The sequence below is a fragment of the Ochlerotatus camptorhynchus genome, unplaced genomic scaffold (genome assembly GCF_037179485.1).
Source record: "Ochlerotatus camptorhynchus isolate MF236.1 unplaced genomic scaffold, CSIRO-AGI_Acam_v1.1 ptg000209l, whole genome shotgun sequence".
Classification (NCBI taxonomy): Eukaryota; Metazoa; Arthropoda; class Insecta; order Diptera; family Culicidae; genus Ochlerotatus; species Ochlerotatus camptorhynchus.
The window spans coordinates 2,022,963-2,034,988 of NW_027040699.1; the positions used below are offsets into that span (position 1 = coordinate 2,022,963).

General features: G+C 41.2%; 1 protein-coding gene across 2 annotated transcripts in view; it reads left to right on the top strand.

Annotated features, from left to right (window-relative positions):
• The first annotated feature begins 287 nt into the window (after positions 1 to 287).
• LOC135703164 (sorting nexin-8-like) overlaps positions 288 to 12,026 on the top strand; it is a 55,413-nt gene continuing 43,674 nt past the window's right edge. For both annotated transcript variants that reach the window (XM_065224273.1, XM_065224274.1), the window contains exon 1: positions 288 to 1,228. In XM_065224273.1, the coding sequence (XP_065080345.1) occupies positions 769 to 1,228 (460 nt within the window). In that variant the 5' untranslated portion in view covers positions 288 to 768. The remainder of the gene's footprint in view (positions 1,229 to 12,026) is intronic.

Sequence of the window (12,026 nt, forward strand, 5' to 3'; positions counted from 1 at the left end):
AAAGTAGCATCCTGGCAGCATAAAAATCGTTTTCTTCCTCTCGCAACAGTCGGATCCTGGATGTAGTGAGAGCGTGAGAGCGACGCGTAAACGCGAGAGACCGACGCTCTCTCAGACGATATAGTCTGGTGGTCACAAAAAGTACGAGCGAATGTAGCGTCTACTTCATTCATTCTCTGAACGCTCGCTGCCAAGCACCCATCGCCGTTGTGCTCGTTTTGTATCGTGTGTGTAGTGTGAGGACTAAGGAGGCACGTAGGTCCTAAAACTCAATCAACATCCTAATGAATGTGTTGGTCGTGATTGTTTTCTTGGTTAAAACATAGTGGAAAGTGTTCTTGAAAGCTGTTGGCTGCAAGAAGTTTTTGCACGAATTACTATTAACTCAATCTATCTACCTAGTTTCACTAATATTGAAGCTAATCGGTCTTGAACCTTGATGGATGATTACTTGCGGTAGCATAGCAGCGAGGTAATTACTGCACTTGGAAGCAGCTGTGGCAGGTGCTATGGAGATCCGAAGCTGATACGTCTAGCGAATAATAAGTGCGTTAAAGTGCAAGCTAATTGAGTCATAACATAGGTAGATTAGCCTTCCAAACAGTAGCGCAATCTATCAGTGTTGAAGTGAACGGAAGCACGGGAAAGAAATCAAATATCGATCGCTTCCTGGTTGGATGTCAGGATAAATAAAAAAAAGAAGTGTTGTTTAGTGAAGCCTTGAGAAGAGCGAAGAAAATCGATATAGCATCACGTCAAGCACGGGAGATGCCAGTGAGGATGGAATCGTCTTCGGTTGCCATGGTTATGACGTCACGTGGTCTTTCGGGTTCCAGTCCCGGGAAGCAACCAAAGCAGCTGTCGGAAGATTACGCCGGTGGTATCAGTGACAGTCGATTCGACAATAGTCTTAGTCCAAACGCGATCGGTGTGGACCTGTCTCGATCGCCTTCGGTTGGGGAGACCTTCGTTTCGGCAGCCACTGATGGACCACTTTCGTCGTCAGACTCGGATTCAGACTCCAGTGATGATTATATTGAACGGGATCAACTGGGACGGATTGGGGCCGTGGGGTCTCCATCCTCGAACAGTAATCACAATTCGGCAACCGCATTCGACCGGGTACCGTCACTACCGTTGGAGAACAACGTCGGTGCGATTCGTCCCCTGTCGCCGGGTGAAGGCCCTTCGGGATCCACCTCCATCTCGATGTCGATTGGATCGATGGGTAAGTTGTAGTAGCTCGCGTAGAAACTACCCGCACATTTTGACGCTAAAGCTGTTGATAGTTACTATTATCTGGCGGGTGATGATTGATTGCCATAATCTTTGAGGCAATTCCTATTGGAGGTGTGAGACTAAGCACTGATAAGGAAATCGCCGAAAGTCGGAAAGATTTAATTGCTTCGCGATTTGTTTAACAATGCAGACAGATATCATATGCTTGCTGGACTGGATGATTGTCGTGTGGATTGCTCCACAGTGCGTCAGAAAGGCCTATCTCGTTGTTCGATTCAGTTAATCAAATTTCTCTTTGACTCACAACGTAAAGCGAGTTGTTGTGCTGGTTCTGGTTCTGGTTGTGAAACAACGAATTCGATCAAAAATGCTTTTGCGGTCGTGCGAGATAACGATACAACGACCAACGAAGAACGAAACGTAAATGCCACAATTACGGAAATATCTTGCAATATAATCCCTTATACTTGCAAATAGGGCTAATTATTGAATCCGGCCGCACGATAAGATAACACCAACCAACAGCCAGTGCAGTTATCTCTAAATAGCAGCTAATTGGGAGATTTACGAACTTGACCCACAACAACCCAACAGGTACAATTACATGGAATCTTGGATCTTAAACACCCAGACAGAGAAACGGCATGGCAGCGCAAGCGAAGCGTTCCCTTATCAGCTAGAATTTTTGCTTGGATAGCAATCTACGCGGCTTGGAATTTTATACACAGTGGTACTATGGGAATTATTGTGGCCTGTTATCAACGCTAAGTCGTTTTTGTTTTTTTTTTGCTCTTTTGTATATTTTTGCACTGACATTAAATCTGTTTCACCGGAGATGAACTCAAGAGCGCAATTCTTGTTCTGATGATTATTTCGCTATAACGGTCATAGGGTTAGACGGGGTAAGATGGCTACGCTAATCATTTGTATATGTAATAATTGCAATTAATACATTGAAGCATTCCCTACGCTAGTTCTTTCGTGTCTGTTCTAGCACCTATGCGTTAATACAATTCAATGTGATCAATTTTGGATTTTTTTTCAATAAATTAAAAAGTAACCCTTTTCAGGCTGTGTTCCATTTGGTGAATTTTCACTTAAATTTGACACTTCGAAAATGCCTTTGAGCCGAGTTTCGAGACGGTGTCTGCAAAAATTGATTCCTATTGTGTCAGAAATAAGCTACTGGAATAGCAGGTTTACTTGAAAAAATTGCATCTGTCAAATATAAGTGATAAAACACCAAATGCAACACAGCCTCAGACACCGTTTTGATATGATTTGTTTGATTTTGGACCCCCGCTAATCTGAACGACACTCCATTCATATTAACGGGGTTCATTTTTAATTTGAACTTCTAGTAACCCTATGAACATGAGAAAGTCGTGTTTCTGGTAGCCTTTTTTGCAGTTTTGTTTTGATTCTACGTTCTGTTTTACAACGTTCCATGGTTCAAACATTTTAGGGTTTACACGGCGTGCAATTTAGCGGGGTTCAAATTAAAAAGTGTTCAGATACCGGGGGCCCACGGTATTTAGTTTATCAAAAAAGGTTTATGGACTATTGCACATTCTTATTACAAAGGGATTTTTTTCGGTTTGCAAATTTTCATCAGTTTCTTGAATATTATTTCTAAATAATGTTATTGGAACGTTGCATTTTGGGATCATTGCTGATAGGTACGTATGTGCAGATTCTAAAAATAAATGATTTTTTATGTAAAATTCAATGGTGCTCATCTTGCTCAATGTGGGCATCTTGCCCCGTCTGCCCCTACTTCATTAAATCGTCAACTGATACATAAAAACGCAAGCAACTCGTTAGTAATTAACTGAAGTTGTGTCATCAAGGCTGTTTGTATTAGATTCAGGAAAGTGAGTTAATATTCTGTAAATTTGGCTAATGTATTTGGTCGTTAAAAATCTTTCAGCAAGTCTTGAAAGGGAGCGTTGAAAGCAAATTGAGACAGGAATGCATCTAAACAAACGTCGAGTAGCAGACACATGCACGGTAAGAAAAAAGTACCCAAAAGTAAATACTTTTCACTCATCTCGGCACTTTGATGCAGGAACCCAAAAGTAGGTAAAGCGGGTCAGAGTAGTTTTCATTTACTTGTGTGCAATTCGTATGGAATTTTCCTCTAGCTTTCTACCCAAAAGTAAGTTAGTTGTACCCAAAAGTAGGTAAATATGATTACACTGAAGCTTGGGTTGCCACACTTTCCTACCCCTGTTGGGTGGTTTTGCTCCTCCGTTTTTGACAACAGAAGGAGAAAAGAAGACAAACTAGTCAAAAGTAGGTAAAAGTGAACTGGCCGTTGGGTATTTTTTTCTTACCGTGTATACTGAACCGAATGGACCAAGGGGTGGTGGGCAGCGTTGCCAGATTGTTGCCAATAAAACTTCCAGGGAAACGAATATAGAAGCTTTTCTGGAGGAAGTTTGAAGTAAGTCCTATGGAAAGTCGGAAACACATCAGGGGAACTGCCTGGACAAATATTGAGAAACTTCTAGCGAAAATTTAACCAACCATTCGGAAAAATCTGATAACATATCCAGAGGAAGCCAGACCAACTTCGGAAATCCAAAGCAAATTCCAGGAGTAGTCAGTTCCATGGAATGCCAGATGATGCTCGGAAAAACCTTCCAATAGAAGTCGGAAAAAAAACACAACAGAGAATGGCTTATGGAGGAACTTCCACAGGAAGACTTCTGGAAGAATTCGATAGAAAAGTTTTCGAAAATTCCCTGAGTTTCTCGGAAGTCCTTTAAAGTTTTAATAATATCCTTGAACATCGTACGGGTTAGGTACATCGTACGGGTTAGGCAAAAGATGTGCGTCTATCTTCAAAAAACTGTCGCATTAATGGCCCTTCGCTCATTTTCAACTTCTATTCAATTTTCATACTGCCGTACTCTAACGGAACTATCCACCAACCCTCTTCTAAAGATCATTCTCTAGCTAATAAATCATCACACTTAAGCTTCATGTTAGCATTTCCAACCAACTTTGAATATCCTTGAAATTAATTGATTTGTACTGATGTTCTCTAAGCTTCCCTAAATTTCTCTCAATTCGCCTTAAACAAATGACCACTGAATTTTCCTGAAGTTCTTTGGACTTTGGAATATGTCAAGCTGAACATTGCATTAGGTCCTAAGCAGGGCTGGAAAGCACCTCTGAGCGATAGCAAAGCAACTTTGTGCATACATCTCACAACACTCGACAAAGAGTGTGCGCGCACTCTTTTCCAACTACACTACACTCCGTGCGACGCAGGGAGTGAATATACTACAACAAGCGCTAATGTCTTCTTTGAATTCTTTGCAGACTTTGCTTACCACGACTGCATGCATAGGAGATGAAAAAGAGCATAATGAAGAAGAATTTTGTCTTTTTGCTGGGTTTCCCATTTGCAACCCTACACTGAGTGCTAGGCGCCTAATACATAGGTGCCACAGTCGGAAGAAGTGTTAGTTTGTTTACTAAAATGAATCGCCCATTTTGTTATGGCAAGTTTTGCTATCCAGCTTTCCATGCTCGGTAATGGCGACCTGTTTGTATGAATAAATGTATCCTTCACTGTACTTTTTGACACTATCTGGATGTTCGGATTTTGACCCCTCCCTTTCCCGCTTCCAGGAACAGAAGAAAATGGAACAACATACGCCCTCCAGTTAGTGTCAAAAATGACAGTGAAGGATACATTTATTCATACATACAGGTCGCCATTACCGAGCATGGAAAGCTGGATAAGAAATGCTCCTCGTGTTTATTAGCGAAATTCACATCAAAGCTAGAATAATTGCGTAGGAAATCAGTTTGGCATTGCATTTGTGACCAGCATACACCTTCCGGTGGTATGAAACAGGTCCAAAACAGTCAAAATCCGCAGATAAAAAATTTTGTTTTGAATTTCTGTATAGCACAATAGTGAAATTTTCGTGAACATTAACGGCAAAGAACTCACCAACACTGGGAGACCGTGAGTTCCTGCCCACTTGTCATAAAACCGTCTCGCACTGAGTGGCGATCTTTGCGTCGGAGCCGTCGGAGCGATGGCTACACATTGAGCTTTCGTTATTTCTGGGTGTGTGTCTGTCTTCTCTTCTCCGCTGCTTTACACTTGCGCAGGGTGAAAGACAAGCAAACTTTGTGATTGCTTGATTCTCACTTTGCTTATTTCAGAAAATCCGTACATTACACACATTGAGTGATCAGATGACAGCCCTGGTCCTAAGTAACATTGACACACAGACAAACAGACATAACAGTCGCAAGTTGTTCATCGAACAAGCATTTAACGGTCAATTTAAAAGTATCGTAGTTGGTAGTACCGCCACCTGTGGCGCGCATATTCAATTTCCTTGTGTTTGACGTTTACACACTACCGCCATCTGTTCAGCGTACTACCCACCACACTGTATTCAACAGATGGCGGTAATGTTTTACAGTGAGAAATATTCAATGTGTTATGTCTGTTTGTCTGTGATTGACAGATTCTCTTCGTCGATTTTCTCTTTGTATCCATACGGCTATCTTAACCTTAAAAGAAGCTTTCATCTAGCATCTAATAACGTTTGCGTTAAAAAATGGACTTTTTTCGCATGGTGATAAAAAAAGGTAAGACAGATAACTTCTTTTGATAAATTTCCCATGGAAGGTAATTATTTAAGCTTACTTGCAAAAAGCAGTTAACCGGAACATTCGCCATGGCGGACGAAAACATTAGTGTAGGCATGTTTTTGAGTTCTTTCTTCGTTTTATTTATCAATTCCTCCTCAGTTTTCGCAACAAAATTGTTGGAGTAGATCTTACGCTTCAGGTTGGCCCAGAAATTCTCGATGGGACGCAGCTGGGGGACGTTGGGCGGGTTCGCCGACTTGGGTACTACACGGATATTCAGCCGCTCCATCTCCTCCAACGATCGCTTCGAGTAGTGGGCCGACGCCAGATTCGGCCAGAACACCGCGTCTTCGCCCTTATGGTATTTCTTGATGAACGACGCAACTTCCGGCAGGCATTTCGTACTATAAATTTCCCCGTCCGGAGCGAAAGAAGAGCGGCTTTGACATCCCCTTCTCGCTAATTGGTGTGTGAAATGAACTTCACCTCGGAGCTCACTTCCTTCGTGGGGGAAGTAAAATACGAAGTGCCCTGCCAGTCGTTGCCATCCAGGGTGAGATAGGGCTCGTCGTTCATCACCACCGCCACGTCGCGATTTGCCGCTGCCGCTGCGTCATTGCCTGCAGCTCCGAAACCAGTGGACGTGACTCTGCTTCCTGATATGTATGTTCATGTTCGCCAGGTACTTTTTCACTGTTTGGCCGGTTGCACCGACCTAACGGCCAAGCGCACGCAGCTATGTAGCCACTTCCTCTTCAACATCCTTTGGAGCTTCTTGTCGCTCAGGCTCGTCGGTCGTCCGGAACCGGGCTTTCTTTCGATGCTCTGATTTTTGTCTAATAGTGCCAAGATGTTGTAGATGCCGGAACGGGCGTATCCAGCGTCCACAAAGTGCCACACGATGTCCGTTTTCGACGCGGTGGGGTGCCATTCTTTGAACGTGCACACTTCTGAACGGAGTTGCTTCACTGTTTTTGCCATCACGGTTAGAGTTCAACGGATAGAGCTGTCCAATTTTGTCTGCTGATTCATAGGTTACTATGATTGATGCTGCATTTCGTCAGTGCGGGTGAAGGTAAACCCATGAAAAATCGACAATTTTTGTCCATTTTTTTAAATGCAAACGTTACCACAAACACAACAAGAAACGGTTATGTGCTCAAGTTATTAATGAAAGAGAAAATTGATCAATGTTACTTAGGACCTAATGCAATGTTCAGTTTGATGTATGATGTTTCACTGGAGTTCTCTGGCCTTACTTTGAAATTTCCGGGTTCTCGTATTTTAACAGAAATTAATGCAACTGTCTTTAATTTATAGAAACTTACCCAAAAATTTAAACATTTCTGAAGTTTAAGAACGCCTTAAAAGTTTCTGCAGATTTCCTGAAGCTTATGGACCTGGCTCCATCCTCAAAATGCGTTCTGATCTTGGTTCTGATCGAAAAAATACAAAAAACTATTTTAACAGCTTTCGAATCTCTAATATTTAGATCATCAGCAATAACTTCGTAACGAAAGAAGATGTTTGGGATTTGATTAAATTTGTCCAATTGTGGATATTTGAAAAATATGGAGGACATTTTTAAAATGTTTTCGGTATAATGTGGTCAGGAGACCATTTCGACTCAATATTAATTTTTCAAAATGGCGTAGGGTAAATGAAGGTTTCGGGAATACCCAAGGGGTGGTCAGTAGACTGTGGCAAATTTTGAAATTTTCGCTCCACAGTGCTCAAACGGTTCCAAATTGAGCTACTTAGCCTACCAAAATTTGAACTCATTTAGTAAGAAACTGACTTGGCACAAACCATTTGAAGTTTATATGGAAATTACTATGGGGAAAACATAATTTCGGTTCATATCAATCTCATAATTCACCAGTTCACTCTACCAGACAATGATAGCTGAGCTTGTTGAAATTGTTTTTCTCAGTGTGCCGCAGCTGTACCGACAGCTCGACAGGCAGTGCCGAGAAGTAATTGAACTGACTTTTGTTTGCTTGCGAATAATGTCTTGTTTGGCAACCCGGTATTTTAACAGCTCTGGTTTTTGTTTTTTTTAAACCTGAGATAACCCGGGAGTAGGAACAACATTTCCGTTCCGAGATATAGACCTTGCGGGTGGATTTTGCCAAGACGGTTCTGCAACATTATAAGTTGGACTATGGAATGGTTGGTGTAGCAGCAGCAGCTGTCATTGATGTATTCGCGCAGTTCCAGGAGGCCAGGTCGGATGGTATAGTTTTTGTTTGGTTGTTGACTTTCCGATTAAAACTCAAGCACCGCTTGTCGTGACCGGACCGAGATTTCCAGCCTCAGCCACGGCTAGACGAATTAGCGATGCAGCTTTCACGGCTGCGGCTGCTTTCAGTGATGCTGCTGTTCTTGTACCTGCTGCTTTAGTTGCTGCTGATGCTGTTCCGTCTCCTCCAAAATTCTTCAAAAGAATATTTTAGGAGACGGACCAGCAGCAGCATTGGAAGCAGCCGCAGCCGTGGGAGCCGTGGCTAAGGCTGTAAACCTCGGTCCGGTCACAAACCTGTAATGTAATGAACGGATAGAGCCCAGATAGGAGGAAATGTGGACGGGACTGCCGTCACGGGAGTCTGTGTAACGATTTTGATAACGGAGCTGGAGGATATCATGAACCCGGGAGGGATGAGAACTTTGTCGAGGGTTGGGGTGATAAACTATCTTGGATGAGCATTTTTTCCGGTAATGTTGCGATTGATTGCGAACTGCTGCTATGCCCTCATGTCTTCATGCTGGGTGATCGGATAAGCATCAGAATGTGCGCTGACAATTCGATTTAGGAGAATCCATGGCGAAACTTTGTAGAGATTCGCGGTTGTGGTTTGAAAAAAAAAAACAGGATTTTATTGTGGCAACATCAATAACAAATTTTGACACATGCACACTGTGCAGGTGCAGAAAAAGTCCAGTGATGCCATTAACTTTAAAGATCAGAAAAAATGTAACCATGGGTGCCAAACAGTGCCAATTAATGTGCCCAGGTGTGCCCAAGCTTGTTTTTGGCACACTGTGACCAACCCCTTGAGAATACCTTTACCTAGCAATGGCATCATCAGGTGGTAATCAAAGTGCTTAGCGCTCAAATTTGGCGAAACGTTGCTCTGATGTATCCTGAGCGCTCAAGGACTAGATTTTAAGCTTTTACTCGTCCAGCCCATTCCATAGATGTGTACCCTATATTGCATGTGTTCAAATTCGTATTAGCTTTCCGGATGCTGCCACTTTCAAAGTGAGTCCACCCAAGCGCCGACATGCCGCCGTTTTTTCGCAGCCAGCACGTATCTGTCATGCATACCAAAATTAATTGGGCTGTTCATTCACTACGTAGACAGTTTTTTGGGATTATTGATTCACCCTCCCCCTGCGTAGACAATTCTCGCGTCTCTTTTCAAATAGACCAATGTAACAAATGTAAACAAATCGAGTTACAAACGATTGCTCCTCTATTATTGTATGTGATACAAAATATCCATCCAAATTAACTTTCATTTATTTAAGATAATCATAGGTCAAAAATTGTCCAATGTAAAGTGTGAAATGATGGGTACGTGATTGCTACTTTGGACATTTGCACTGCCTAACATGGTTGGTGCTCATTTGCTGAACGCGGGGCATGGTAAGATTAGGTACTCTATTCTGAAATCTGTGAAAGGGAATCTAGTATCATGTAGAACATTGATTATGTCATTGAGAAAAATCGTCCAATGTAACATGCCCGATGTACAACACGTAAGTAAACACGTCCTATGTGTTTTTTTTCCTCTATAATGTAGCATGAAATTCAAAGTAAAATTGAACGTTATTATTCGCTGCCTACAGTAAAAATAGTATTGCAAAATTTATTGTTTCTAAACAGGTAAAAAACTACAAGGTATAGCCCTATGAGGTTGTGCGCAATGGTGACGTAGGACTACGTGGTCTTATATAATAAATGTTATCTTTAACTGCAGCAGGAGCTTGTGTTTTGTGTAGGAATAAGAATTTGAGTGGGGTTCTCTCTATTTATACTCTTTAGTATTACTTTGATTGCCCGGAATAGAACCTTTTGATATGAATTTTAGTTGGGACATGTTCAGAAATTTAACTCTTTTGGAAAATCTTGGTGACCCTGAAAAGGACCGATGGTAGTACAGGCTTAAAGCCTTTGGAAGATGATGATGATGTGCAGGCAGCTGGATCAGCAAATCGGACCGGACAACCCCATATTTTTCGGTTCAATGATTGGGCACTAGACTGATGCAAACTTTGAAATTTTCGGTCCACAGTGCTCAAACGGTTTGAAATCAGGTCTTGATTAGCCTCCCAAAATATAAACTCATTTGGTAAGAAACTGACTTGGCACAAACTATTCGACGTTTATATGGAAATTACTATGGGAAAACCAAAATTTTTGTTCATTGTCTTCTACCCATTTTCCATATTGCTTTTTGGAAAATTTCTATAACTATTCTTACGGGAAAATTTCTAAGCTACAACTTTGCGGAGTATCATTTTTCAGCCATATGTCAAATTAAATTGTTATTAATTGTTTAAGAGATTGATAATCTTATGGCATGATCAAGCAGCTGTTCTGTGGGCAACACTGTATTCTGCAATGTGACATAGTAGCCATGATATTTGTGCTCTATTCTCCGCACCAGAAACACCAATGTTGCCTGCTGAACAGTTGAATGAGCATAATCATAAGACATCAGTGACTTGCATCATTAATAACTTTTGTTCCTTTCATTTGATTGTAAAGTGGTTTTCAACAAAGTTGTAGCTCAGAAAATTTGCTGCAATCGCTGTTATCATTTTCAAAAGCATAGTGATGTGGTGAATTGTTAGATAGAGATGAACAAAAAAATAAGTTTTTCCATAGTAATTCCCATATAAACTTGAAATGGTTTGTGCCATGTCAGTTTCTTACTAAAGTAGTTCAAATTTTGGGAGGCTAAGCAGGACCCAATTTGGAACCGTTTAAGCACTGTGGAGCGAAAATTTCAAATTTTGCATCAGTCTATTGGGCACTCTCAAGTCTTGGCCCGTCTGCTGCTGAACAGGGGTTGAACTGGTGTCTGCGATCTTGGAAGGCCGCAGAATATCAGTGTCCACCCAGCAAAAGCTCCTCCCCTTTTTAGTTTTTCTCGTTAAATTCCTTCTCTCCACAAGTTGGTCAACAACAAGTTGGTTTAGCAGAAAGACGCTTAACACTTATTTCGGCGAATTTATGATTCTGTTTCACGTCATGGTTCTTCTCTATGCCTGTTCAGATAAATTAGTACCTTTATTTATTTTCTCCACTGTGCTAAATCAAACGAGTAGAAATAAGAAGGGGTGTTGGTTAAATATTTAATCGAATAGCTGGAAAAATCTTTACGATTAATCGTTAATCGAACAATTAATCATGTTTTGTTGTTTTTGGCATTATCCACATCCAGAGGGCCAGTCACTTCGAATGTATGGCAATGGTAGGAAACCATTTGGAAATGCATGAAAATTTTCAGTTTTTATTCATTATCGTCTTTATGAGTAGTTTTAGATGCACAAAAATTGCACGAGTACATTAGTATGGTGATAAGGTAAACACTCGTTTATTTGTTTCCTTCTGTGAAAGCATGTTTAGTCACAAATCGTGGATTTTCTGATATTCTCCATACTGCAAAAATGTTTTTCCTACCACTGAAGGGGCGACATCTCTCGGATCTTCAGTATAGCTACTACTCAAATCATATAATTAATTGGACTTTTTGGCATCCCTAGAAAATAGTGTAATTTCGTGTTTTTGGTGGTCCTTCGAAAATGTCGAACAGCAGAATTGCAACCAGCAAGTGTAACCCAAGAACCAAAAGCAGTGCAATGCTAGTTTTCATTTCTATGAAGACGACTGAATTAAGTGGCTTAGAAGCAGAACAACAAACGTATCAATGAATGTATTTGGCGTCGAGTTATTAACAAAACAGAAATTCGATGAAGAGAATCTATCAAAATCACTTGTATCCCTGCTTCCAAGTTTGGTTACAAGATTGCAACTCTGGAAAGCATTGTGTGTGGTCGTTGGGGGCGTGTGGTTCTGAATATGGCGATGAGATGACAGTGTTGAGGAATCAGCAATGCAACATCGATATGTTTTGTTTAGAAACTATTCT